Genomic DNA, 27,110 nt, shown 5'->3' with positions numbered 1-27,110 from the left:
TCCATACGCACAAAAAGCCTATTTCTCTAAAATGTTGTGAATAAATATGTTTACATCCCTGTTAGTGAGCATTTCTCCTTTGCCAAGACAATCAATCCACCTGACAGGTGTGGCATATGAAGAAGCTGATTAAACAGCATAATCATTACACAGGTGTACATTGTGCTGTGGACAATGAAAGGCCACTCTTGAAAATGTCCAGTTTTGTCACACAACACAATGCCACAGATGCCTCAAGTTTTTAGGGAGGAGGCAATTGGTATGCTGAATGCAGGAATGTTGCCAGATAATTAAATGTTCATTTCTCTACCATAAGCCGCCTCCAATGCCATTTTAGAGAATTTGGCAGTGTGGCCAACCAGGTTCACAACCGCAGACCACGTGTAACCACGCCAGCCCAGGACCTCCACATCTGGCTTCTTCACCTGGGACAGCTGATGAAACTGTCTCAGGGAAGCTCATCTGCATGCCCGTCGTTCTCACCAGGGTCTTCACCTGACTGCAGTTCGGCGACGTAACCAACTTTAGTGGGCAAATGCTCACCGTCAATGGCCACTGGCACCTGGAGAAGTGTGCTCTGAATGGATGAATCCCGGATTTAACTGTACCGGGCAGATGGCAGACAGCGTGTATGGCGTTGTGTGGGTGAGCGGTTTGCTGAACGTTGTGAACAGAGTGCCCCATGGTGGGGTTATGGTATGGGCAGACATGAGCTACGGACAACGAACACAATTGCACCTTATCGATGGCAATTTCAATACACAGAGATACCGTGATGAGATCCTGAGGCCCATTCTCGTGCCATTTATCTCATGTTTCAGCATGATAATGCAGAGCCCCATACACAATTCCTGGAAGCTGAAAATGTCCCAGTTCTTACATGGCCTACATACTCACCAGACATGTCACCCATTGAGGATGTTTGGGATGTTCTGGATCAACGTGTACGACAGCGTGTTCCTGTTCCCTCCAATATCTAGCAAATTCGCAGAGTCATTGAAGAGGAGTGGGACAACATTCCACAGGCCACAATCAACAGCCATAGATTAGGGCCTAATACATGTATTTAAATGGACTGATTTCCTTATATTAACTAACTCAGTAGAGTTTTTGAAATTGTTGTATGTTGCGTTTTATATTTTTAGTCAGTGTTGTTGCTTCTGAAATGGCAACCTATTCCATATATAGTGAACTATTTCTGACCAGGGCTCGTTTCCGACGCAGCTATATGCATACTTGACAAAAAAAAACACATTAGAGAAACCTGAAACCTGTCCAGTGACTGATTTTCCCCTGCCATCATCCCCTCAGCTTAAAGAGTATGGATTGTAGAAAAACTATAAATATACAGAGCCGCAGCACTCTATGTAGTTTATCCTAAAGAAAGAACACCATGTTAATTGAACTGTAATGTCATTTGAACAATGTATGTATTGACCAATACTGTAATATGTCGATTTTTGACTGGAAATGGTATTTCATCTTTGTGTTCCTCTCCAGATGAGATCAGTGCTGTGCTGAAGTTGGACAACACAGTGGTGGGACAGACCAGCTGGAGACCTGTCAGTAACCAGTCATGGGATCAGAAGTTTACACTGGAGCTAGACAGGGTATGACACACAGACAGACATACTTTTTGTGTTCTTTTGATTAGTGAATGATGGTATACTTTTGCCTTTTTTAAATACCCTAGTGTGTGCGTTTATTCACTTATTGTGCTTGCTAACTACTATGGGCAAATTTTCTTGATGCAAAAAAGCGTAGATCTGTGCGAGAAATATAGCAAAACCTAATCTGGCAGCGCAATTTAAATTTGGGTATTTTCAACAACAATGTGTTTTACGGAGACTACTATTTATGCATTGCTCAGTTCACCAGACGAGTTAACTAATCGCCTTCTAGTAATGCACATTGTTGAAGAAAGGTTTAAATTCAATCACGCTGCCACATTATAATGAGGTTGATGGTATTTGTCTGCACAGATCTATTTGCACCATGAAAATGGCGCATGAGTTTTAACTCTGCTTGCATATGTGTGTGCTTAACCTTTTGTGCGTTGTTTGACCTGCAGTCTCGTGAGCTGGAGATCTCGGTGTACTGGAGAGACTGGCGCTCGCTTTGTGCCGTCAAGTTCCTGCGACTGGCGGACTTCCTGGACAACCAGCGTCACGGCATGTGTCTCTACCTGGAGCCCCAGGGAACCCTGTTTGCAGAGGTAGCCCACTTTGACACTACACCAGGGTTGTGTTCAGAGCAGACTTCTTCTTGAAACAGGGAGGGACTACCTCTGGACCTGTACAATTAAGAAATGTTCCTCTTTGTTTTCGGTGCAAGCGGTTTAAAATGTTTTCCATTGCTTGCCCTAATGAACACGACCCAGTTATCGATACCCTCCTATGATGAAGACTGTTTACTTGGTAGGCCTAACTATTGCTTTTTGTTCAGGTCACATTTTTCAACCCTGTCATTGAGAGGCGACCCAAACTGCAGAGACAAAAAAAGATATTCTCAAAGCAGCAAGGTAAATCATTGTTGTCTGAAGAAAAAAAATATATATAATAGGGCCCAAAGTATAAGACATCTTGTTTGATATTCAATAGGAAGTCCACACATTATTATATTTTTGTTTTTAATTCTATTCATTTTTTCAATTTTTCTTTTAAATTGTGTTTTCATTTTAGTTCGTTTTCAGACCTGATTTGCTTGTTTCTATTTAGTTAAAGTTGTATAAAAAATATATTTCGTTTTTATGTTATTTAGTGTTAGGGACAGAAAGCATGCCTGGGAGGCTAGGAAGCATTTGTGTTGTACAGTTTTTTGGGATGTCACTTCTTCCAACTAGGGGGCAGTAATACAATGTGCAAGTGACGTCTTCATACTTCCGGTTCCTGTCCCCTAATCTTTTGAATGGGCTTGATGATTATATCATAATTTGTGAAAACACGGTCATTTTAAGATATACAGTGCCGTTGGAAAGTATTCAGACCCCTTGACTTTTTCCACATTTTATTACGTTACAGGCTTCTTCTATGGTTTAAATACAGCAATTTCCTCAACAATCTACACACAATAGCCCATAATGACAAAGCAAAAACTGATTTTAGAAATGTTAGCAAATGTATTAAAAATAAGAATCGGATCGCTTATATACATAAGTATTCAGACCCTTTCGCCTCCCGAGTGGCGCAGCTGTTTCTTATTTTTAATACATTTGCTAACATTTCTAAAATAATTTCTGCCAGATGCCTTTTATTAACGGTTCAGTGCAGTCAAAAACCAAGATTTTCTTGTGGTTTTCTTTATATTTCCACACTCTGTGATTGGAATAATGTGCGACAATATGCGCAAATTCTTGAGAAGTTGCTCTTTGTAAAGAAGCAATTTTTTTCTTATTTTTACCATTTTAATTGAAAACAATTAAGGTCCTTACCCAGAAATGATTTGATATTGTGATTAAAATGGCTGTGTTTTTGCGCTTTTTGAAAACTATTCAAAAAGCATACGAAAGTTCAAAAACTACAAGGCTACTTCCTGGTAAGTTACGTCACTTTCGTAGGGTATACATAAGGGGTGCGCTCAGCAGAACGCAACGTTTTGGAACGTTCCGATAGAAATAGCCTATGTAGAACAAACATGCATTTTTGATATGTAGAATAAGGAATCACATCAGCTTTCTTCATGGCATTTCAATCTGCAATGTTTGAGTGTTTGGCATCTGAACGTAGCCAAGGTCATTGGTTAGGTTGAAATTATAAATTCAATCTCAATGTGACTTGGATTTAGAAGGACTAACACAGGGACTGGTGCAAAAAATGTGGCGGAAGGAAGCTCTCTCTCGCCCATGTTTACACCAGTAGGGGTTTACACCAATCCAATGCTTTTTAACTTTAGTAGTACATGTAAGAAGAATCAAGTTAGCTACCTAGCAGATTCTTTTTTCCTTGATAGCTAGTGATAGTGAAACATCACCATCTCCTGGCAACATTTACCTGCCAGATTCATTAGCTTGAAACCCCTTTAGAATTTTTGGCCCAAAGCCGAGGGGGAAAAACATAACATAATTCATAATGGTTTTTATTTTTGTTAGTTTTGGAGTCCAAGGTAATAGTTTCAGTATAGTTTTAGTTTTTCAAACAGGTTTGTTGATTATTTTATATTATATTACTAAATCGTTTTTATCAGGATAAGGTTTAGTTTACTATAATAACCTTGGCCCAAACGGAGAGAAACTTTATATGTTTTTATGGAAAATATACATTCATTTCACGTTACTCTGAGAAATCATACAGTTGTCTTAAGTTTTCGTTGTCCACTTTGGATGGTTTAATTAGGTCTTTTACACTAAATATAGGTAATCAAATAGTGGTGAGGTGATGATCTCCATGGTTACCCGGGGTCATAAGGTCATGCCCTGTAGGGGTGTTGTGATGATTAGTGTTCCCCGTCCGGCTTTGTGACCGGTGTTGAGGTTAGTGTGCCACTTACCTATCCTGCGTTCCCTCCTCAGGGAAGACGTTCCTGCGTGCTCCTCAGATGAACATCAACATCGCCACTTGGGGCCGCCTGGTCAGAAGGGCCATACCTACAGTCAGCACTAACTCCTACAGCCCACAGGTGCCTGAGATCGGGCCCAGCAGTCTTCCGGGATCTCCAACACCCACCAGGTATATATAGAACAGGCATGAATGCACACCCACACACACACATAGACACAAACACGCACATAGGTCCAACAGACTGCACTTGGCAACCTGGGCCACACACACACTGTCACATGCCTTCTTAAAGTCTTTATCCCACATGCAAACAGTGTGGAATACAGACATATACAATGCCTTGTAAAAGTATTCAGACCCCTTGGATTTCTTCACATTTTGTTACAAAGTGGGATTAAAATGCATTTAATTGTCATTTTTTTTGTCTACAATCTACACCAAATACTTTGTCAAAGTGGAATATATTTATTTATTTAAGATTTTTTTTTAAATCACATCTTAAATATAGTTGTTGCATAAGTATTCAGCTCCTTAGTTTAGGCAAGCCAAAATTGGCTCAGGAGTCAAATGTGGCTTAACAAATCACATAATAAGATACATGGACTCATTCTGTGTGAAATAATTGTGGTTGACTCGTGTGGCTCAGTTGGCAGAGCAGGGTGTTTGCAACGCCAGGGTTGTGGGTTCAATTCCCACGGGGGACCAGTATGAAAATATATTAACTCACCACTGTAAGTTGTTTTGGATAAGAGCGTCTGGTAAATGACTACAAGTAAAAAGTATTGCATTTCAAGCAAAGATTAAACCACAAAGACAAGCGAGCTTTTCAAAAGACTCATAAAGAAGGGCAGTGATTGGTAGATGGGTAACAATAACAAATCTGATATTGAATATCTCTTTATGGTCAAGTTAATAATTATGCTGTGGATTATGTATTAAACCACCCAGAAACATCAAAGATACAGTCATCCTTCTGAACTGAGCCGCAGGACAGGAATGAAACTGCTCAGGGATGTTACCATGAGGCCATTGGTGATTTTAAAACAGATACAGAGTTAAATGGCTGTGACGGAAGAAAATGTAGGATCAACAACATTGTAGTGACTCCACAATAATGACCTAAATGAGAGAGTGAAAAGAAGATTACAAATATACACAATAAAAATATTCCAAAACATGTATTGTATGCAATAAGCCACTAAAGTAATACTGCAACAAAAACACAGCAAAGGAATACACTTTTTGGCTTAAATGCAAAGCCTTATTTATGGGCAAACAGAACACATCACTGAGTAACTGCTATTTTCAAGCATTGGTGGTGGCTGCATCATGGTATGCTTGATATTGGCAAATACTGGAGACTGAAAAGATGAAAGGATGAAAAGAAACAGGATGGCGCTAAGCACAGGCAAAATCCTAGAGGAAAACCTTGTTCGGTCTGCTTTATTCCAGAGACTGGGGGAGGAATTCATCTTTCACCAGGACAATAACCTACAACACAAGGCCAAATCTACACTGGAGTTGCTTACCAAGAAGACTGTGAATGTTCCTGAGTGGACAAGTTACAGTTTTGACTTACATCTGCTTGAAAATCTATTTTGATAAAAAATGATGGGCAAATATTGCACAATCTAGGTGTGCAAAGCTCTTATAGACTTACCCAAGAAGACTCACAGCTGTAATCGATGTTAAATGTGGTTCTAACATGTATTGGCTCAGGGAGCCAAATACTTATGCAATGACTATTTAAAATTTCTTCCAATTTTACATTCAAGTATTTTGTGTTATTTGTTGACAAAAAAATGACAAATACATTTTAATCCCACTATGTGAAGGTGTCTGAATAATTTTGGAAGGCACTGTATTCCTCTGTAATTAAGATGTGGCACCTTCCCTTCCAGTGACATTGGTGACCCGTTGGTGACCAAGCTGGACTTTGACAAAGAGCCCACTTCGGGACCCAAGCACTACCCTTTACCCGCTGGCATCAGAGAACCACTGGCACAGGACAACAAACTACCCGACAAGGAGGAAGTACAGGTACGGACATGGGGTTACCATGGAGATGCCCGATTTGGAGGAAGTAGTGACACGTAGTCATATATGGTAATGGACATCCCAGTTCAAGTGAATTAAAACATGAAACAACTGCCAATGGAAACCTGAGTCGTGTTCAGTAAAATAACAACACAAACGCTAAACGGGGGATGTACTGAACCTGAACATTTTCCGTCCCAAAACATTTTACTACAGTTTGCCATACTGAACACAACCCCACTGCCCCATCCTCCTAAGAAGTGTGTTCTACCTTTGCAGGATGCACTGGCATCGTTTGACTTCTTGAACAAGAGGAACAGCATAGCGGTGAAGTCGTCGGACCTTGACAGACGAGACAATGTAGTAGAGCCGGAGATCCAGCCTCCAGACCTGGAGCTCACAGCCATACAGAATGACACAGAGATAAGGTAGGGCTCACTTAACAACGTGCATGTTTGGGAGAACGACTACGTTGCAGTTGGACTGCGCAGAATCACCCATCTACAAATCACCTTGCGTCCCAAATAACTACTCACTATGTGATCAAGATCAGCGATTCTGTGCCTCTCCTAAAACTGGTCCTCTCAAATAGGCTGAATATCTGCGACTCCAATGCTGTTTGGGGAGAAACTCGGATGCATGCATGACTTGCTTTTAATCGGTTTGGTTGGTTACAGTTCATCTATTGGGGCAGTGTGTTTTGCCCAGCTTCCATGAGAATGTGCATGATTTCTTTGGGGGCTTGTTGAAAGCAATAGTTTGTATTTTTCCATGTAATGTGATATCTACCTCCATTTCCAGGGAAGAAGAGCAATTTCAGTTTAGTCTCAAAGACTTCAAATGTGTTGCAGTCCTTGGTCGTGGTCATTTCGGAAAGGTACATAGTACACACCCAACCCATTTCTCGATCCTTTATACAGCCCTTCTAGAGAAATGAGCTGTTTCTGAAAAAAACAACCTAGCTTACCCAAAATGTCTTCTCTCTTCCCTCACTCCACACAGGTATTGTTAGCCGAGTATAAAAGCACGGGAGAGATGTTTGCCATCAAAGCCCTGAAGAAAGGAGACATTGTGGCTCGTGACGAGGTAGACAGGTAAGGGGCTCAACCTGAGCACTTAAACCAATTAGGGCTGATACTGATGCCTTTTTAACTGTTTGTTTGCTGAGCGTAACAGTTTACCTTTGTTCAACCGTGTTATTCAGTTCAGAGTTGACTACGGCTTTCGGTTTTGTACATCACCTTCAAACAGCCGAAAATACTATGACATACTCTTGACAGTGTGATTAGTAGTAATATAGTTATCAGTAGTAATCAACAGGGTTAAAGTACGGTTTTGTCTGTCAATGAAGAGTAGGTATAAATGTAAAGTTGAAGGCTCATAAAGGCATTGCGTGATTTTTGTGTTCTTTTTGTGTGTTTTTTTAACGGATAGTCAGTTTCCTTGTGTTACATACAGGACCCTAATGTATTTTCTAACAGCCTTCAAAGAATGACAGAAATTCAATGTGTCCTCACAAATATATTCCTGGAAAATCCATCAGATGTTTCTAGAGACTGAGTTGGAAGACATTTTCTCTGATGCAAACTGACAGATTTATTTTTAGGCCCTTTGGGGGTTATTAACACAAATTGACTGCTGTAGTAAATTGTATATCAGCTTCAAACAGCCGGAAGTATGATATTTTTGGTTATTAAAAATATATAATGATTATATAATTATTCTTTGCTTGTTTTGTCACCTAAACTGAAATTAGGCAAACATTTTAGAATTTTAGCAACCATGTAATGGCAGAGTGATGTCTACATATTGCTCCTATAACCGTTTGGTTTTTTTCACCTGGGGAATAAGATACTAGCTTAGCTTTCTGACCAAGAGTTTGGGCTGATTTATTTTCTGGTCCTCTGTAGCTCAGTTGGTAGAGCATGGCTCTTTCAACGCCAGGATAGTGCGTTCGATTCCATGTGGCACCTATACGTAACAAATGTGTGCACGCATGACTGTAGGTCGCGTTTGGATAAAAGTGTCTGGTAAATGACTTATTGTATATTATGCATTTTCATTTCAGGAATTGATTTACACATGGGATTTGAGTAGCATTGAATTCCTTTTGTAATCTAAGAAGAGCCTTGCTCAGGTATCAGGGGCTTACATCTTTGTTTCTCTGTCTTCCCCCCCTAGTCTGATGTGTGAGAAACGTATCTTTGAGACGGTGAACAGCGTGCGCCATCCGTTCCTCGTCAACCTCTTCGCCTGCTTCCAGACGCAGGAGCACGTGTGCTTCGTCATGGAGTACGCAGCCGGGGGAGACCTGATGATGCACATCCACGCTGACGTCTTCTCCGAGCCCAGGGCCATGTGAGTGACACCAGGGTCCTGTTCATTTACATTTTAGTCATTTAGCAGATGCTCTTTTTCAGAGTGACTTACAGGAGGAATTAGGGTTCAGTGCCTTGCTCAAGGGCACATTGTCAGATTGTTTACCTTTTTTTACCTTTTGGTTACTGGCCCGACGCTCACTTGGCTACCTGCCGCCCTGTTCATTAGACAGACAACTTTTTGATGCAGAGCGAAACAGGGAGGAACTACCTGGATTTGTCCAATAAGAACACTGATTTTCATTTTCCTTTTGCAGACGTTTTTTGCTACAGTGTGCCTTACTCAATATACAAATATTATGCAAAGCAACCCATATAATCATGACTTGCATTTGTAAAATGACTTGACTTGCATTTTTTTTGGGGGGGGGGGGTTAAAGACTCACTTGCTCACACTGAAGTTTTGCTGCTGCACTGAGATTATTTTCAGGGGCCCCCTCACCAATAATGCTGGCGCAATTGGCTTTGAACTAGTGTCTTAAGTGCCCAGCCACATATCCAGTGTCATGTATTCACTTGTACCCTACATCATATTATAAAAGTTGATATATTATAAAGTGGATTCTCTCCTGATTTCTCTGATTCTTTGCTGACTCCAACTGTTTATTTGTATTTTTTTGTCTTTGGTAGATTTTATGCAGCTTGTGTCGTATTGGGATTACAGTTTTTACATGAACATGAGATTGTGTACAGGTAAGCATATTTCCATTCACTGGGTGAATATATGCTCTGATATAACATATATTGATGGTGATTCTCATGATTTTGTTTCACTTTCAGAGATCTGAAGCTTGACAATCTGCTATTGGACACTGAGGGCTATGTAAAAATCGCTGACTTTGGCCTTTGCAAAGAGGGTAAGTGGGACAAACACAACCTCAACTTAATGTCACTTTTCCAACACCATTGAATGTAAAATGAATGTATAATAACCTACATCTGACTCAGTCAAAACCTTAAAACTCTATCTAAGGTCTGCTGATCTGAACCTTATGTTGGTGTCAAACGTACATGCCTGGTGGCTCCCGAGTGGCGCAGCAGTCTAAGGCACTGCAGCGCTAGAGGCCTCACTACAGATCCGGGTTCGATCCCGGGCTGTGTCTCGACCGGGAGACCCATGAGGCGGCGCACAATTGGCCCAGCGTCGTCCGGGTTAGGGGAGGGTTTTGCCGGAGGGATGTCCTTGTCCCATTGCGCTCTAGCGGCTCCTTGTGGCGGCCGGGCGCATGCACGCTGACTTCGGTTGCCAGCTGTACCGTACAGGTGCGGCTGGCTTCCGGGTTAAGAGGTTAGTGTGTCAAGAAGCAGTGCAGCTTGGCGGGGCCGTGTTTCGGGGGACGCATAGCTCTTGACCTTCGCCTCTTCCGAGTCCGTACGGGATTTGCAGCGATGGGACAAGAATGTAACTACCAATTGGATATCACGAAATTGGGGTGAAAAAGGGGTAAAAAAAAAGAAAGTACCCAAAAATATATATAATAACAATTTACATGTCTGGGTGTAAAGTTTCTGTACTAAACATGTGTCATGGTTATGTGTATTCTGGCAGGAATGGGGTTCAGGGACCGCACCAGTACGTTCTGTGGCACGCCAGAGTTCCTGGCCCCCGAGGTTCTGACGGAGACGTCGTACACGCGTGCTGTGGACTGGTGGGGTCTGGGGGTCCTCATCTTTGAGATGCTGGTTGGAGAGGTTAGTGGGTCTCACCTTCACACCTGGCATATGGATACCTACTCAGTGTTATGACTGGTCAATACTTTGTCAGCTCTGAGAACAGAATATTTTAGAATCTTGGCATTGAATTGACAAGATTAAGATTTTTTGTTGTTGTTGCCTTTATCACAATTGTCATGACCTTTCTAACATTATATACATATCCGGTCTGGTCAGTACAAAAATATATATATTATATATACTTGACTGTATGTGGGGGAAAAAACTTTTTTGCCCGCCCCACAGTCTCCCTTCCCCGGGGATGATGAAGAGGAGGTGTTTGACAGCATCGTCAACGATGAAGTCCGCTACCCAAGGTTCCTCTCAACGGAGGCTATCTCCGTCATGAGAAGGGTGGGTTCTGGATCCCTTAATAAACTAACCTCAAATAGTGCACTAACCTCAGATTGACCCTAATGAAACACAACACCTCAAACTACTGCTATCGGAAAGTGTGAAATGAGAAGAAACAAAAGACAGTTTTGAATTACAGCTTCAATGTTTATTCTACTTTGTTATGCTCTTTTTGTTTGTAGCTTTTGAGGAGGAGTCCAGAAAGACGTCTGGGGGCAGGAGAGCGAGACGCAGAGGAAGTCAAAAAACATCTGTTCTTCAGAGTAAGTAAAGAATGTTCTACTTTCTCATATTTAATGTCTTTCAACATTTTAAACACAGCCACAATTTTAGGCAATGTGGATACCACAAAATGACTTATGTAGTCTCCTGTTCATGAGACTTGCCTAATCTTGGTTATTGTCGCAAACAGTTTTTCTCATTAGGTAGATGCAGTACAAGTCTATCCTGAGAGTTTACATAAATTCACTATTTCCTCACCCATTTTCTCTCTCCCCCCCAGAATATGGATTGGAACGGACTACTGGCCAAGAAGGTTAAGCCTCCATTTGTCCCAATCATCCAGGACTCCAACGACGTCAGCAACTTCGATGACGAATTTACCTCAGAAGCGCCCATCCTGACCCCACCCAGAGAACCAAGGGCGCTCAGCGGGGACGAGCAGGACATGTTCTCTGACTTTGACTACATCGCAGACTGGTGTTAGCCCCCCCTTCTCCCTCCTCCTCCAAATGTGTTGAACAAACACACACTGTGAACCAACCAACACAGCGCTGACTGACTGTAGCTCACCATTTTTAAAACGCCTCTTTTCCAAACCAACGTCGCAAGACAGGGGAACAAACGGCACTCTGCCATTTAAAGCCCCCCCCCCCCCCCCCGCTCCCACAACTGAACCCCCGAGGTTATTCTTTAACAGAAAGAGAACAACATTTCTCTTTAGAAACTTCGGGGGGGAAAAGAGGAGGAGTGAGGCCTCCAGCGCAGGTCGTGTCTATTGTCTGACCACTGAGAATGTTGTCAAGTGAACTCTGTCAAAGGAAATGCCGGCAATGTAACCGTGATATTGAATAACATGATTGTTCTGTTTTTTTGATCATGTACAGAATAGTATTCCTCTGTGTTTTTAAGTCATTTCGCAAACCCACTGCCATAACTAAATGACTTATCTCTCTGTAAGGGTTAACATGTATGCCATGTTGTATTACGAATTATGAGCGCTTTGAGCATTTTTATCACTGAACCGTCACTTAAGGTTAAAGACAACAAACATCTTGACTACTACTGCCTCGTCACTTGAAACCCAAGGAAGGTCTCCTTTTTAGTTTATCCTGGTCTTTCTCTGCCCCAGTTGTTTATTTTTATTTTTTAAAGATGCCTTAAAATCTTCCTGTTTCTACCAAAGCGTAGAGCTATGTCTAAGAACAGAGCCCAGAAAAAAGTTATTTTTAAACGGATGATCATTACACAAAAGCAGTGCATCCAGTGTTAGTCCTCGTGGTATTACAGAAACTCTGTCCCTCATGTACTGTGCCCATGCCAGTTTCACATGAGCTTTAACTGTATCGTTTTAATGGGTTTCTTTATGTAGTGCTGTATGGTTGTTGAAATACAGTATCATTATTGCGGTCGAACAGTTCTAGACTACACAGCATACCACACATCAACGGAGACGGCACCGTTTTAAACGTGGTCATTTGTAAGGAGCGCACGCACACTACGGAGACCTATCCTGACATGGCTCCTTCTGGTGGATTCCTAGCACCAAAAAGCAGTGGCCATATGTATCAAGCGTCTCGGAGAAAAGTGCCGATTTTGGATCAGTTTTGCCTTTTGGATTACAAATAATTTTATATGGACAAGGGGACCTGATCCAGAATCAGCACTCCTACTCTGAGACCCTTGATATATACGGCCCCAGATCTAATTCTTGAGGGGTAACAATGCATTCAGCTAGCAATGTTGTACTCTTGAGGGTAGAATCAATTCCTCTAGCATTTCTAACAGAGTTTGTCAGTTCCATTCCAATCGAATTGAAGCCGAGAGTGAATTTAGTATTTCTGTTGACTTTCCATTCACTCCCCGAATTGACTGAGTTGAAATGGAATTGATCCCAACCTCGATACTGCAATCATTCTCTTAACTGAAGAAGATACAAGAGCAAGGAGATCTCACAGGCTGCAATGATTGGACATGGTCAAATGGTGGATCTGAAGTGACTGATACAGGACAGCTGATTACCAAAACCCATCCCTCCAGTCCTGACAGTGGGACTATGGAAAAGCGTGATGGGTGAAGTTGCCTCTTGGTTAAAGTTAGGATTGGGTAAGTGGAACCTAATCCTAGGGGAAACTTTTACTCTGGAGTGTAAACTAAGCTCAGTGCCAGTTTGTGCAGACAATATGTAAATTAATCACTACAAGGGAGGGCAGGGTATATTTTATATATATATATATATATATGTACACACAATTAAGCTGAAAGTACTAATTTTATCAAGATATTTTTTAATTATCTATGTTTAGCGTAATTATGAAAAAAGATTGTACAGTTTTTTTTGGGGGGGGGGGCTGTTTGAGCATGTTACAAACATACAACCTTTTTTTTAATGGTACACCACATTGAAGTTACACAAGACTGTTGAACCTGGTGTATAGAAGCATTTTGCAGTCGTCGTTTGTCGCCTATCATGAATGCACAAATTAAACGTTGTTAGAGTGGTGCTACTTCCTTTGCATATCGTATTCCATTGGTGTCAGCACATCCCTCACACAACTCTGCTGTCTTTGCTTTAAGAATCTCCCGTAGAAACTGGCCATCAACATACTATGGCAATCCACTGTCCATCCATGTCCCAGAGAGTATATATCTTACTGAACTCAGACCATAGAGGACTCATCTGTGCCATTTTATAGCGTATGTGACAGCATAAGGCAGCGCCTTTCAGGCTACAACCCATAGGAACTCCCACGCAGTGGACTGTGTTAAAATGGCGCTGCCACATGCTTAAACAGCCTTTTGGCCACTAGAGGCCTCTATCATTCTCTATGGCCCCTTTTATACCTGGTTCTAACATGCATCCTTTGTCCTGATCTTGTCCTCCATTCTGATTGTGCCCACATTTTCAGATTGTTGTAAATGACTAAAAGATGCATTTTGATCAGATTGTGATGTTCCTGGCCACCCCCAGAGGTAGTCAGGCATGCATTGTACCTTGATATCTTACAAGTGTAGCTGGTGAAAACATTTAAATAATTATTCCGTCTTCTAAAAACATTGACAGGTGGAACCATCGACTTATGTCATCAATATCTCTTTAAAAAAATATTATTTTGAAAGAATAGCTGTTAAATCATTTGCATGCAGGGATGAACCAGGAACTTGTCAGAGGACGAATATGAGACACATTTTAATAGGCTTCCACCATGTGAAAATATGGGCACAATCAGAATGTGGACAAGATCAGGACAAAAGATACATATTAGCGCCAGGTATAAACGAGGCTTACAAAGCTGGGGCTGGCTTTTGAGAAATAGCATGGAATTTTACTGAACAAAAATATAAATGCAATATCCAACAATTTCAAAGATTTTACTGAGTTACATAAGGAAATCAGTCAATTTGAAATAAATAAATTAGGCCCTAATCTATGGATTTCACATGACTGGGCAGGGGTGCAGGCATGGGTGGGCCTGGGAGAGCATAGGCCCACCCACTGGGGAGCCAGGCCCAGCCAATCAGAATTTGTTTTTTTCCCAGCAAAAGGGCTTTATTACTTTATTAGACAGAAATACTCCTCAGCACCCTTTTATTGCCACCAGCACCAGGTGCACCTGTGTAATGATCATGCTGTTTAATCAGCTTCATGATATACCACCCCTGTTAGGTGGATGGATTATCTTGGCAAAAGGAGAAATGCTCACTAACAGGGATAAAAACATTTGTGCACAAAATTTGAGAGAAATAATGGAACATTTCTGGGATTTTTAATTTCAGCTCATGAAACATGGGACCAACACTTTACATGATGCATTTATATTTTTGTTCAGTGCATGGCGCTAATATGTATCTTTTGTCCTGATCTTTGAAGTCAATGTAAGTGGATAACTAAAATGTGATCTGTTTTATAAGTATCTACACCTCTGGCAGAAGAGTAGTTGGCACTAATTTACCTTCATTAATCCAGGAGAAGCATTGAAAGCAAGTTCCCCTTATTAAGCTACAGTGTAACGTTCAGTCAGGTTCAACTTTGCAAATACGTGATGTAATGAAAGCCAGATGACCTTTGACTCCCTTAAAATACCTTCTTTTTTTTTAAAGATACAATGGTGTGTTGAACACTTGCTTTATTTGCAATGCTAGGCCCACAACTGTACACCAGGCAGTGGGAACGAGACTAGCTGAAACTAGATAAACTTGGGCTGTCCTCAAAGGCCAGAGAGGTACTGATCAATGTACTCAATGGAACTTCAGCTTAGTAATAGAGAAAAGTTTCTTGACACTCCAAATGGTACATAAGCAGTATTAGTCAACACAGAAAAAATCTCATGCTGTAAACAAAGTTTAATGTTAATCAATGCATGAGGTGTTCAACATGCTTTTCAGAAAAGCATTTAATTTACTTAATACAAAGCAAACAAGCTAACAAAATAGAACCTGCATTTTCTACAAAAGAAAATGTATATAGTATGAAACCAGCCTAATATTGCAAACACCAATTACATTTTCTCACTTGGACATACAGTGAGGGAAAAAAGTATTTGATCCCCTGCTGATTTTGTATGTTTGCCCACTGACAAAGAAATGATCAGTCTATAATTTTAATGGTAGGTTTATTTGAACAGTGAGAGACAGAATAGCAACAAAAAAATACAGAAAAACACATGTCAAAAATGTTCTAAATTAATTTGCATTTTAATGAGGGAAATAAGTATTTGACCCCTCTGCAAAACATGACTTTGTACTTGGTGGCAAAACCCTTGTTGGCAATCAGAGCTCAGACGTTTCTTGTAGTTGGCCACCAGGTTTGCACACATCTCAGGAGGAATTTTGTCCCACTCCTCTTTGCAGATCTTCTCCAAGTCATTAAGGTTTCGAGGCTGACGTTTGGCAACTCGAACCTTCAGCTCCCTCCACAGATTGTCTATGGGATTAAGGTCTGGAGACTGGCTAGGCCACTCCAGGACCTTAATGTGCTTCTTCTTGAGCCACTCCTTTGTTGCCTTGTGTTTTGGGTCATTGTCATGCTGGAATACCCATCCACGACCCATTTTCAAAGCCCTGGCTGAGGGAAGGAGGTTCTCACCCAAGATTTGACGGTACATGGCCCCGTCCATCGTCCTTTTGATGCGGTGAAGTTGTCCTGTCCCCTTAGCAGAAAAATACCCCCAAAGCATAATGTTTCCACCTCCATGTTTGACGGTGGGGATGGTGTTCTTGGGGTCATAGGCAGCATTCCTCCTCCTCCAAACACGGCGAGTTGAGTAGATGCCAAAGAGCTCCATTTTGGTCTCATCTGACCACAACACTTTCACCCAGTTGTCCTCTGAATCATTCAGATGTTCATTGGCAAACTTCAGACGGGCATGTATATGTGCTTTCTTGAGTAGGGGGACCTTGCGGGCGCTGCAGGATTTCAGTCCTTCACGGCGTAGTGTGTTACCAATTGTTTTCTTGGTGACTATGGTCCCAGCTGCCTTGAGATCATTGACAAGATCCTCCCGTGTAGTTCTGTGCTGATTCCTCATCGTTCTCATGATCATTGCAACTCCACGAGGTGAGATCTTGCATGGAGCCCCAGGCCGAGGGAGATTGACAGTTCTTTTGTGTTTCTTCCATTTGCGAATAATCGCACCAACTGTTGTCACCTTCTCACCAAGCTGCTTGGCGATGGTCTTGTAGCCCATTCCAGCCTTGTGTAGGTCTACAATATTGTCCCTGACATCCTTGGAGAGTTTGGAATCTGATTGATTGCTTCTGTGGACAGGTGTCTTTTATACAGGTAACAAACTGAGATTAGGAGCACTCCCTTTAAGAGTGTGCTCCTAATCTCAGCTCGTTACCTGTATAAAAGACACCTGGAAGCCAGAAATCTTTCTGATTGAGAGGGGGTCAAATACTTATTTCCCTCATTAAAATGCAAATCAATTTAGAACATTTTTGACATGTGTTTTTCTGGATTTTTTTGTTGTTATTCTCTCTCACTGTTCAAATAAACCTACCATTAAAATTATAGACACATCATTTCTTTGTCAGTGGGCAAACGTACAAAATCAGCAGGGGATCAAATACTTTTTTCCCTCACTGTATATACAGTATATATACACTCAAATGAAATACTGTAAGTACAGTTTGCAATCTCATTTTTTAAAGTATTGGAATGTGTGTCCTGTACTTGTCTGTATTCCTGCAAAAAGTGCCTTCACAATGGCCTGAAGTCTTAAGTTAATTAACAAGGGGGAAAAAATCGCTAATAGAATAAAAACTAGAAAAATAACCTTTAAAGTGTCGTCGGGGCGAGTGGGTCTTCACAGCTGGGGCAATTTGTCCACAGGGGTGTGGAATTTGAAGTCCGGGGGGAAGAGGTCGGCTGCTCGGGGGTAGATGAGTCGGTACGACTGTCTGATTGTGACGTCTGCCACACCGGCGATGTCTCCAATCTCTGTCCAAAAAGGGAGAGGACTTGCAGAAATGACTACTGGTGCTTCAAGTCTTCAGACCATTGGTGATAATTGTGTTCTCAGAAATATGAGTTTGTGAACATTCAGAAACAGTTTGTGTGAGCTCTCAAGTCAGAAATACAAGTGTGGACCACAAACAGTACACTGTTGTGCTGTTGTTCGTGCCTGAAATTTACTGAACCATGTTTTAAGGTTTATAGACAAACACAAATAGTTCAGATTCAGCCCATCAAGAAGACCTTAAAAAGACAACCACCACCACTATCTCCACCATCCTCCCACCCACAATCTCACCTTTCTGGGTCTTCTTCTCGGCGGAGGCCTGGGAGGCCATGTAGATGGCGGCGGCGGCCACAGAGATGGGGCTCCTGCCGGGCACCAGGTCCTGCTCCACGGCCTTCCGGGCGATGTAGGTGGCCGCCATCTGCACCTGCTTAGGCAGGCCCAGGTTGGAGCAGAAGCGGGACATGAAGTCTCCGGTGGTGATGAGGTCCACGCTGGTCTCCAGGGCCTTGAGGATCAGCTTGAAGCAGCGGCCGATCTCCTTCTTGGAGATGCGGGACACCGCGCAGATCTCTGCGGGGGATGGATGACAACAAGGGAGTCATTAGTGAAACCTTCAGGGTCGTTTTAATAAGACATGCAAGGGAGAACATTTGAAAACGAAAGACGAAAATAAAAATCCCTGTTTCAGTCAGTTTTCCTCTGTTTGGTGCCTAATGAACACGATCCAGGTCAATTTCATAACCGTGAAGTCTTGATTTAAAATTTGTAGCGGCCGAAACAACAAGCACTCACTCTAAGACGTTGCTTGGAACATGCTAATATGATCTTAAAACCATAGATGATTCGATATGCAATTCCATTTTCTAAACATCCTCTTTAGAGGAGCTCACCTTTAAACGTCCGAGGCACGCCCTCTTGTCTGCAGGCGATGTAAAGGCAGGCTGATGCGATGGCGTCGTTGGCCCGGCCCTTCAGGCTCTTCTGTTCGTACACTTGCTTAAATAAGTTATTTGTTCGGTCCTGTGGGTCAAAGACACCATTTACCCTCAGTTTGCTGTGAACATTCATATAGTTTAGTTCAGAGAAAACCTGCCAAAGAACTTGAGTTTTGGAAATAGATGAATCAGCTAGCTAGCTGCTAGGTTCCACAAAGCGAAACAAATGAAAGTAGAAGAGAGAATGGGACTCACTATGATGTTCCTTGGTAGGTTGATCCGGTCGGCCATGGTGGTAATCTCTTTGAAGGCGTTTAGCATGGCGCGGTCTGAACTGCTCATAGTCCGCCGGTTCTGGTACTTGGAGTTGCCGAACTCGTCAAAACTAGCCGCGCCTGTTCCCTATGGTGACAACAGAATTGTTGGAAACATTAGTGATATAGACTTACTACCTGGTAAATCTTATGACAATTAAGTATCTTATGGAAACCTGTGGAACCTGATGTAGGCCATATCACACACAAAAAGAGGAGCATACATTTTATTTTCATTGAATTTCTTTGTCTGGCGCCACTAAGACCACAAACATTAAAATCGTTTTAAGCATCTTTCTCTGTAAGTGGTGACTATAGCTAGGTGGCAGGGCCTCTGTGCCAGTTGTGGCGCCAGGTAAGATGGCCAATGTGTGTACTTACCTTGCTGATCATGGTGGTCAAGTCTCCCCCGTTGAGGAGTGGGTTCTGGGCGTCGCCCACTCTAGACGGGTCTTTGGTGGCTTTCTCATTGGTGAACGTCCTCCACTCTGAGCCGACGTCAATCACCCTGTCACCTGGGGAACCACACACATTACTGGGCTCCCGAGTAGCGCAGCGGTCTACGTGGTAGAGGCGTCACTACAGACCCTGGTTCGATTCCAGAATCACAACCGGCCGTGATTGGGAGTCCAATAGGGCGGCGCACAATTGGCCCAGCGTCGTCCGGGTTTGGCCGGGGTTATGCCGTCATTGTAAATAAGAATTTGTTCTTAACTGACTTGCCTAGTTAAAAAAAGGTTAAATAACTAAATAAAAACTACATGGGGCTAAGCTCAAATACGTTTAAACAACTTCCTTTCCACATTTACCTTACTCTCCTTCAGCACTTACATTAATACATAAAGGAGGTAAAAGCCATAAACATCAAGCACCCACTGTATTGATTTCACCATCATAGCATAATAGCGTGATGTATTGTTGTCTCTACTTTCCTGCCCTTTGTGCTGTTGTCTGTGCAAAATAATGTTTGTACCATGTGTTGTACTGCTACCATGTTGTATTGCTGCCATGTTGTGTTGCTACCATGCTATGTTTTCATGTGCTGCTGCCATGCTATGTTGTTGTCTTAGGTCTCTCTTTGTGTAGTGTTGTGGTGTCTCTCTTGTCGTGATGTGCGTTTTGTCCTATATTTTTATTTTATTTTTAATCCCACCCCTGTCCCCGCAGGAGGCCTTTTTCCTTCTGGTAGGCCGTATGTTCTTAACTGACTTGCCTTGTTAAATAAAATAACTTGGTGGAAGCATTATTTTACTTAAGTCCTTCCTTCTGTGACAAAAAGAGAAGAGGAAATTCAATATTAGGAAGGGAAGCGGTATTCAGTGACATTGGGACCAGGGCTAACACTTCATAAATGTAAATAAGAATAGTAACTACAGTTGAAGTCGGAAGTTTACATACACTTAGGTTGGAGTCATTAAAACTCGTTTTTCAACCACTCCACAAATTTCTTGTTAACAAACTATAGTTTTGGCAAGTCGGTTAGGACATCTACTTTGTGCATGACACAAGTCATTTTTCCAACAATTGTTTACAGACAGATTATTTCACTTATAATTCACTGTATCACAAATCCAGTGGGTCAGAAGATTACATACACTAAGTTGACTGTGCCTTTAAACAGCTTTGAAAAGTCCAGAAAATGATGTCATGGCTTTAGAAGCTTCTGATAGGCTAATTGACATAATTTGAGTCAGTTGGAGGTGAACCTGTGGATGTATTTCAAGGCCTACCTTCAAACTCAGTGCCTCTTTGCTTGACATCATGGGAAAATCAAAACAAATCAGCCAAGACCTCAGAAAAAAAAATGATAGACCTCCACAAGTCTGGTTCATCCTTGGGAGCAATTTCCAAACGCCTGAAGGTACCACGTTCATCTGTACAAACAATAGTACGCAAGTATAAACACCATGGGACCACGCAGCCGTCATCCCGCTCGGGAAGGTGACGCGTTCTGTCTCCTAAAGATGAACGTACTTTAGTGTGAAAAGTGCAAATCAATCCCAGAACAACAGCAAAGGACCTTGTGAAGATGCTGGAGGAAACAAAGTATCTATATCCACAGTAAAACAAGTCGTATATCGACATAACCTGAAAGGTCGCTCAGCAAGGAAGAAGCCACTGCTCCAAAACCGCCATAAAAAAAGCCAGACTACGGTTTGCAACTGCACATCGTACTTTTTGGAGAAATGTCCTCTGGTCTGATGAAACGGAAATAGAACTGTTTGGCCATAATGACCATCATTATGTTTGGAGGAAAAAGGGGGAGGCTTGCAAGCCGATGAACACCATCCCAACCGTGAAGCACGGGGGTGGCAGCATCATGTTGTGGGGGTGCTTTGCTGCAGGAGGGACTGGTGCAATTCAGAAAATAGATGGTATCATGAGGAAAGAAAATTATGTGGATATATTGAAGCAACATATCAAGACATCAGTCAGGAAGTTAAAGCTTGGTCGCAAATGGGTCTTCCAAATGGACAATGACCCCAAGCATACTTCCAAAGTTGTGGTAAAATGGCTTAAGGACAACAAAGTCAAGGTATTGGAGTGGCCATCACAAAGCCCTGACCTCAATCCTATAGAAAATGTGTGGGCAGAACTGAAACAGCGTGTGCAGCAAGGAGGCCTACAAACCTGACTCAGTTACACCAGTTCTGTCAGGAGGAATGGGCCAAAATTCACCCAACTTATTGTGGGAAGCTTGTGGAAAGCTACCCGAAACGTTTAACCCAAGTTTACAATTTAAAGGCAATGCTACCAAATACTAATTGAGTTTATGTAAACTTCTGACCCACTGGGAATATGATGAAAGAAACAAAAGCTGAAATAAATCATTCTTTCAACTATTATTATGACATTTCACATTCTTAAAATAGAGTGGTGATCCTAACTGACCTAAGACAAAGCATTTTTACTAGGATTAAATGTCAGGAATTGTGAAACTTAGTTTAAATGTATTTGGCTAAGGTGTTTGTGAACTTCCGACTTCAACTGTACGTAGGTGCGATACAATATGTATTGCAATTCTATTGGTGTCCCGATGTTTTTATTATTTAAAAAATGTTAGATCCTGGGCTGTATCACAACCGGCCATCGGGAGTCCCATAGGGTGGCGCACAATTGGCCCAGCGTCGTCCGGGTTAGGGGAGGGTTTGGCAGTCATTGTAAAATAAGAATTTGTTCTTAACTGACTTGCCAAGTTAAATAAAGGTTAACGACCCTAAGCACACAGCCAAGACAACGCAGGAGTAGCTTCGGGACAAGTCTCTGAATGTCCTTGAGTCGCCCAGCCAAACCCGGGGACTTGAACCCGGTCGAACATCTCTGGAGAGACCTGAAAATAGCTGTGCAGTGATGCTCCCCATCAAACCTGACAAAGTGTCAGAGAAGAATGGGAGAAACTCCCCAAATACAGGTATGCCAAGCTTGTAGCGTCATACCCAAGAAGACTCGAGGCTGTAATCGCTGCCAAAGGTGCTTCAACAAAGTACTGAGTAAAGGGTCTGAATACTTATGTAACTGTAATATTTCCGTTTTTTTTTTATACATTTGCAAAAAATCTAAAAACATGTCTTTGCTTTGTCATTATGTGGTATTGTGTGTAGATTGATGAGGGGGGGAAACAATTTAATCCATTTGAGAAAAAAGGCTGTAACGAGGTCTGTATACTTTCCGAATGGGACTCAAAATGGGAGTCCCATAGGACTGTTACGTTCAGATAGAGCCCTGTAATGCAATCTGTTGCTCTAACTAGGGTGGCTTTCCAAGGCCGTCTAAGGAAGGCGTGGACAGATTTGATTCTATTGTATCATTGAGAGGATGTTATGTTTCTATAATTTCCTGGTATTATGCACTCTAGCTATGTGACAGGTCATACATGACGTCTTTAGTCCCCCTCTGCTCCCAATTTCTTTTTTTTACCCTATCGTGTGTGTACTTTACTGTATTTATACTTGGAATATATCTTTTCAACATGAACAATTCAAAAATCGCTGGAGGACATCTGTAAGGGCCTTGCTACTCAAGTCACATGTCATAATAACAGCACAAACACATCACTCCCCCCGAACTAGAGGTTAGGACTGTGTCTATAGAAGTGTAGGCCCAGAAGTTTCAAGTTTTAATGTCACGGGCACAAGTACAGTGAAATGCCTTTCTAAACCCAAAAATCCAGCGATCAATATCAATGTAGTACTAACAAATAACACAAGGAAGAACAAAAACACACAAGAAATAAAGAAAATAAATAAGAAAACGAGAAAGTAAGCACTATATACAAGGTCAGTTCCAATACCATATAGAACAGCGTGCAGGAATGCTGGAGTGATAGAGGTAGATATGTATAGGGGTAAGGTGACTAGGCATCAGGATGTATGATAAACAGAGTAGTAGCAGCGTAAATTAGGAAATAAAAATGCATTAAAGGGTCAACTCAGTCCGGGTAGCCATTTTGTCAATGCTCTCGATGGTGTAGCTATAGAACTTTAAGGATCTGAGGGCCCATGCCAAACTTCCTGAGGGGGAGAGCCGCTGTCACGCCTTCTTCACGACTGTGCGCTTGAACCATTTTAAGTCCTCAGTGATTTGGACCCGAGGAACTTGAAGCTTTCGACCCGCTCCATTGCAGCCCTGTCGATGTGGATGGGGTCGTGCAACAGTCACGATAACAGCTGAAACCTCCCTCGGGAGGTAGAAGGGTCGGCATTTGACAATCAGGTATTCCAAGACTTGTGAACAATGGGTCGAGACTACCACTGCGCTCGAGTCAGAACACCATTTGTTGTTGATTAAGAGGCTCATCGCTCCCCTCTCGATTTCCCTGACTCTACTGTCCTGTCCGCTCGGTTAATGGAGAATCCATCGGAGGTCATCCATCTTCTTATCAATTGGCGAATAGAATGAAGGGAAGAGGTAGCCGGTTTTCCTTTCACCTTAATCTCGCCAGGATGTCCCCTCTCATGCCTCTAACACTGGTGGTTTCTCTTGGGTACTCCGAAAATTGGGTCGGAATTACAGAAAGAGCCCAGGGCAGATGAGTCAAAGTTGAAGCCGGAATTGGTGTGAGTAACTGCTGATCCGATGTTCAAAAGTTCTTGTCGGTTATAAGAAATGAAAGCGAATTAGAGAAAATAAAGTACATAAGGCCTCTGTGTATGTTATGTTACGCTATTTACCTACTGCAAAGACATCTCCTCCATACAGATAAGGCTTTGTGTCAGTCTGTTGACGTGTGTGTGTGTGTGTGTGTGTGTGTGTGTGTGTGTGTGTGTGTGTGTGTGTGTGTGTGTGTGTGTGTGTGTGTGTGTGTGTGTGTATTACTATCCTCATGGGTACCAGAAATCCCCAACAGTCCCCACAAGGATAGTAAAACAAGGATAATTCTCTCTCATGGGGTCATTTCCCACATCCCCACGGCGACAAAGGCTATTTTAAGCTTAGGGGTTAGGTTTAGGTTTACAATAAGAGTTAGGTTTAGGGGTTAAGGTTATGGTTAGGGAACACAGGATTTTGAATGGAAATACATTTTAGGTCCCCACAAGGATAGTAAAACATATGCTATGTGTGTGCAGCCTATCACTCACCCACTACAAGCCCACACTCGGGGCAGATCATATCCCCTGCTCTGTAGTCTTCCACCAGCATGGAGTCTGGGTGGTTGGGACACTGCACCTTAGGAAGGGCCTGGCCGTCTCCACTGCAAGTAAAGAATAGATTCCAGAGGTCAGCCAACAGTTACCTCTTACCTTTGACCCTGCCTAGTGAGAGTTAACCCAGCACTGGGTGTGATTGTACTTATCTCCATAAAGCTGGTTTACTGCCAAGGACATGGTATTAGTTTACTTAACTCTATACACTTCAGTGAACACTGCACAGTTGATAAAGCCGATTGACACTGCTCAAGGTGAGGAAGTATGTTTAGTGAGTTGGCGAATTATGATAATAAGGAAATCGTATAGGCCTGTTAAAATCGTACACAAATTGTTAAGCATGTCAGACTGCCTTTCCCTTAATCTGAGAAATATGAGGATCATATTTACCTTTTAATAATATAAAAACAAAAGGCACTTCTATGAAAATGACATACAATGTTGCAAAATAAATTCTGGTTGCTTGTTTTACAACAGTAACTGTTCACAAGCATCAACACCAGTCATAATGTTACTTGTTTATTGATCGAATATGTATATGCATACCAAGATAAATGGACTGGGAAGTAGGCCTACTACAATACTAATGCAGAAAAGCCACTGCAGAGATTGTGTCAACATAATGTAGATGAGTTTCCAACCTAAATTATGATTCAGTGGTGATGTGTCCAAAAAACGTAGGACAATGTTACCCAAAAAATGGGCTTCCAGCGTTTCAGAAAATTATTCTCGACACCAATTCGATTCTACAATACCAAAACATAACCCATTTAGCTAACGGACTTGGCGGCAACCTGTGGCTAGTGAAAACAAGCTATTTTGAGACAGCCAGTGAAATAAATTACTGGTTAAACAACCCAATCAACTTGCAGTGTCCTTGTGACAATTATCTATTCAATGGCTGAATAACTTCTCATGATTAAATCACTGTCTAGGTGTCCGTTGACACTCGGCTACTGTAAATACATTAATGTAGCTAGCAAATTGGATTTAGCCAGCTGAGCTGGCCAGACAACATCACCTTGCGAAGTTGCGACATCACCCATCCCTAAAAACATTGCTTATTGACACTCGCGTTTGCATCATGATTTGGAAGTTAGATATCATGTTGCGCTACCTAACATTATATCGGATGTTTACAAACAATATGATCAAGTTGACATGATATACGATAGAGACAATGTGTAAAACTGTGATTTGATAACGTTAGTGTTTTTGGTAGGCTAGCGAAGGTTAGCTAAAAGTCAGTAATGGACATTCCGGCGGCTATGATGGAAAACACTGGAAACAAGCGTCTCTCCGTGTTGATCGCCATCATCATTGTTCAATAACTTTCACTTTCCCATATGAAAAGACACTGATGCAAAACACAGAAAACAGCTTGGGATACATATTGTACACACCGGCTTGTTGACGCCATGTTCACTAGCTACTTCTTTATATCGGGAACAATGGCCTCTTCTACCTTTTATATATGTATTTTCGGCCCACGTGGTTAAATGACGACGGAAAGGCAAAAGGCTCAAACTTCAATAAGCGATTCAAATATGAGGACTGGATGTAGGCTACTTGTAAAAGTATAATGTACTGTCCCAGACCAATGCTTTTGACACTTCAAAATTGATAAAACAATTATCATTATCAAATTAAATCATATGACTTCCTAAACGTGTCACCTTCAGTCACTGAGCGTAACATGGAAGTGAATAAAGATAATCAAGTGTAACCAAAAGGCAAAACCATTTAAACAAACTTGTAGATTTTTGTGTGTTTGTGTCTCTCAAACTTTATAAAGAAAAAGTAATCTTATTATTACATGCTTGCTTATTTTTGCAATGAATACTAGCCAACACCTCTTCAAGCTGGGCAGCTGGAACAAATCCCCCAACCCTGTTCCCATCAGAGATGATTATTTCCACTTGCCAGCCACTAAAGAAAAAAAGCACTTACATGCTGGGTTATGTGTACCGTGTTGCCTACATGGGAAAACATCATTGGAAAACGTGCTCAAACAGCAATGGTAGTGGCATAACCTTACTTAACCCCATTCAACAAACTGACTCAACTCTGAGCAGCCAATACAGCAGTCTCACGTTGTAAGAGCCGTAGCAGACAGGCCTGTCTATGAAGCTGTTAGAGGTGGCATTGTCTCTGTGTGCCAGCCTGTGCTCCTATCCTCGTGCTAGTCTCGGACTGTATTGCCTTGATTCTCTCTCACCGACACAACCCCCGTACTATTGACCTCAAAATCTCTGGTTGGACAACCACCACATAATGAGTCATTGGCAAGAGATCCATTGACAGAGAATTTAAAGAGAAATCAAATGTTTCACAAATCAATTATGGCTGTATTACATTGACTGTGGCATGCACCTTGAGCTGTTTGGATTACATTGATTAATGGATTACATTTCCATAAATACACAAGCCTTGTCAGCAGCACATATTTTATTCAATTGCACATTGTCCAATGACATTGAAGACTAGTAGGAGGTGAATAGAATTATTCTCCTTTCACCTGTAAGACAACAGCAGGTGGAGCTAAATCCAAA

The 27,110-nt window shown here is 41.9% G+C and overlaps 2 protein-coding genes across 3 annotated transcripts in view; one reads left to right on the top strand and one right to left on the bottom strand.

The window, feature by feature from the left end:
* The window catches only part of LOC139550882 (serine/threonine-protein kinase N2-like), a 54,764-nt gene extending 41,060 nt beyond the window's left edge, over positions 1–13,704 (top strand). For both annotated transcript variants that reach the window (XM_071362118.1, XM_071362116.1), the window contains exons 8-22: positions 1,501–1,610; positions 2,072–2,215; positions 2,446–2,521; positions 4,508–4,664; positions 6,398–6,536; positions 6,813–6,961; positions 7,335–7,410; positions 7,536–7,627; positions 8,715–8,891; positions 9,542–9,604; positions 9,692–9,768; positions 10,461–10,603; positions 10,871–10,978; positions 11,161–11,241; positions 11,481–13,704. In XM_071362118.1, coding sequence (XP_071218219.1) covers positions 1,501–1,610; positions 2,072–2,215; positions 2,446–2,521; positions 4,508–4,664; positions 6,398–6,536; positions 6,813–6,961; positions 7,335–7,410; positions 7,536–7,627; positions 8,715–8,891; positions 9,542–9,604; positions 9,692–9,768; positions 10,461–10,603; positions 10,871–10,978; positions 11,161–11,241; positions 11,481–11,684 — 1,796 coding nt within the window. In that variant the 3' untranslated portion in view covers positions 11,685–13,704. The remainder of the gene's footprint in view (positions 1–1,500; positions 1,611–2,071; positions 2,216–2,445; positions 2,522–4,507; positions 4,665–6,397; positions 6,537–6,812; positions 6,962–7,334; positions 7,411–7,535; positions 7,628–8,714; positions 8,892–9,541; positions 9,605–9,691; positions 9,769–10,460; positions 10,604–10,870; positions 10,979–11,160; positions 11,242–11,480) is intronic.
* A 1,817-nt stretch (positions 13,705–15,521) lies between these two features.
* LOC139550883 (transcription initiation factor IIB-like) lies at positions 15,522–26,052 on the bottom strand. Its single transcript, XM_071362119.1, has 7 exons — positions 25,962–26,052; positions 24,493–24,605; positions 19,295–19,428; positions 18,855–19,001; positions 18,555–18,684; positions 17,953–18,234; positions 15,522–17,639 (listed from the first exon to the last, which is right to left on the bottom strand). Exons 1-7 carry the CDS (start codon positions 25,976–25,978, stop codon positions 17,506–17,508), a joined length of 957 nt encoding a protein of 318 aa, XP_071218220.1. The 5' UTR covers positions 25,979–26,052; the 3' UTR covers positions 15,522–17,505.
* Between the last annotated feature and the right edge of the window lie 1,058 nt (positions 26,053–27,110).

The sequence above is a fragment of the Salvelinus alpinus genome, chromosome 23 (assembly GCF_045679555.1).
Source record: "Salvelinus alpinus chromosome 23, SLU_Salpinus.1, whole genome shotgun sequence".
In the NCBI taxonomy this organism is placed as follows: domain Eukaryota; kingdom Metazoa; phylum Chordata; class Actinopteri; order Salmoniformes; family Salmonidae; genus Salvelinus; species Salvelinus alpinus.
Note: the sequence above shows the minus strand (reverse complement) of the source record. Positions and strands in the feature narration are given on the sequence as shown.

Excerpts from the sequence above, each read along its gene's own strand:
- LOC139550883 (XM_071362119.1), bottom strand. Across the intron at positions 19,002-19,294 it reads TGACCACCATGATCAGCAAG|GGAACAGGCGCGGCTAGTTT; the intron begins GTAAGTACACAC and ends TTGTCACCATAG. Across the intron at positions 17,640-17,952 it reads CGAGAAGAAGACCCAGAAAG|AGATTGGAGACATCGCCGGT; the intron begins GTGAGATTGTGG and ends CTTTTTGGACAG.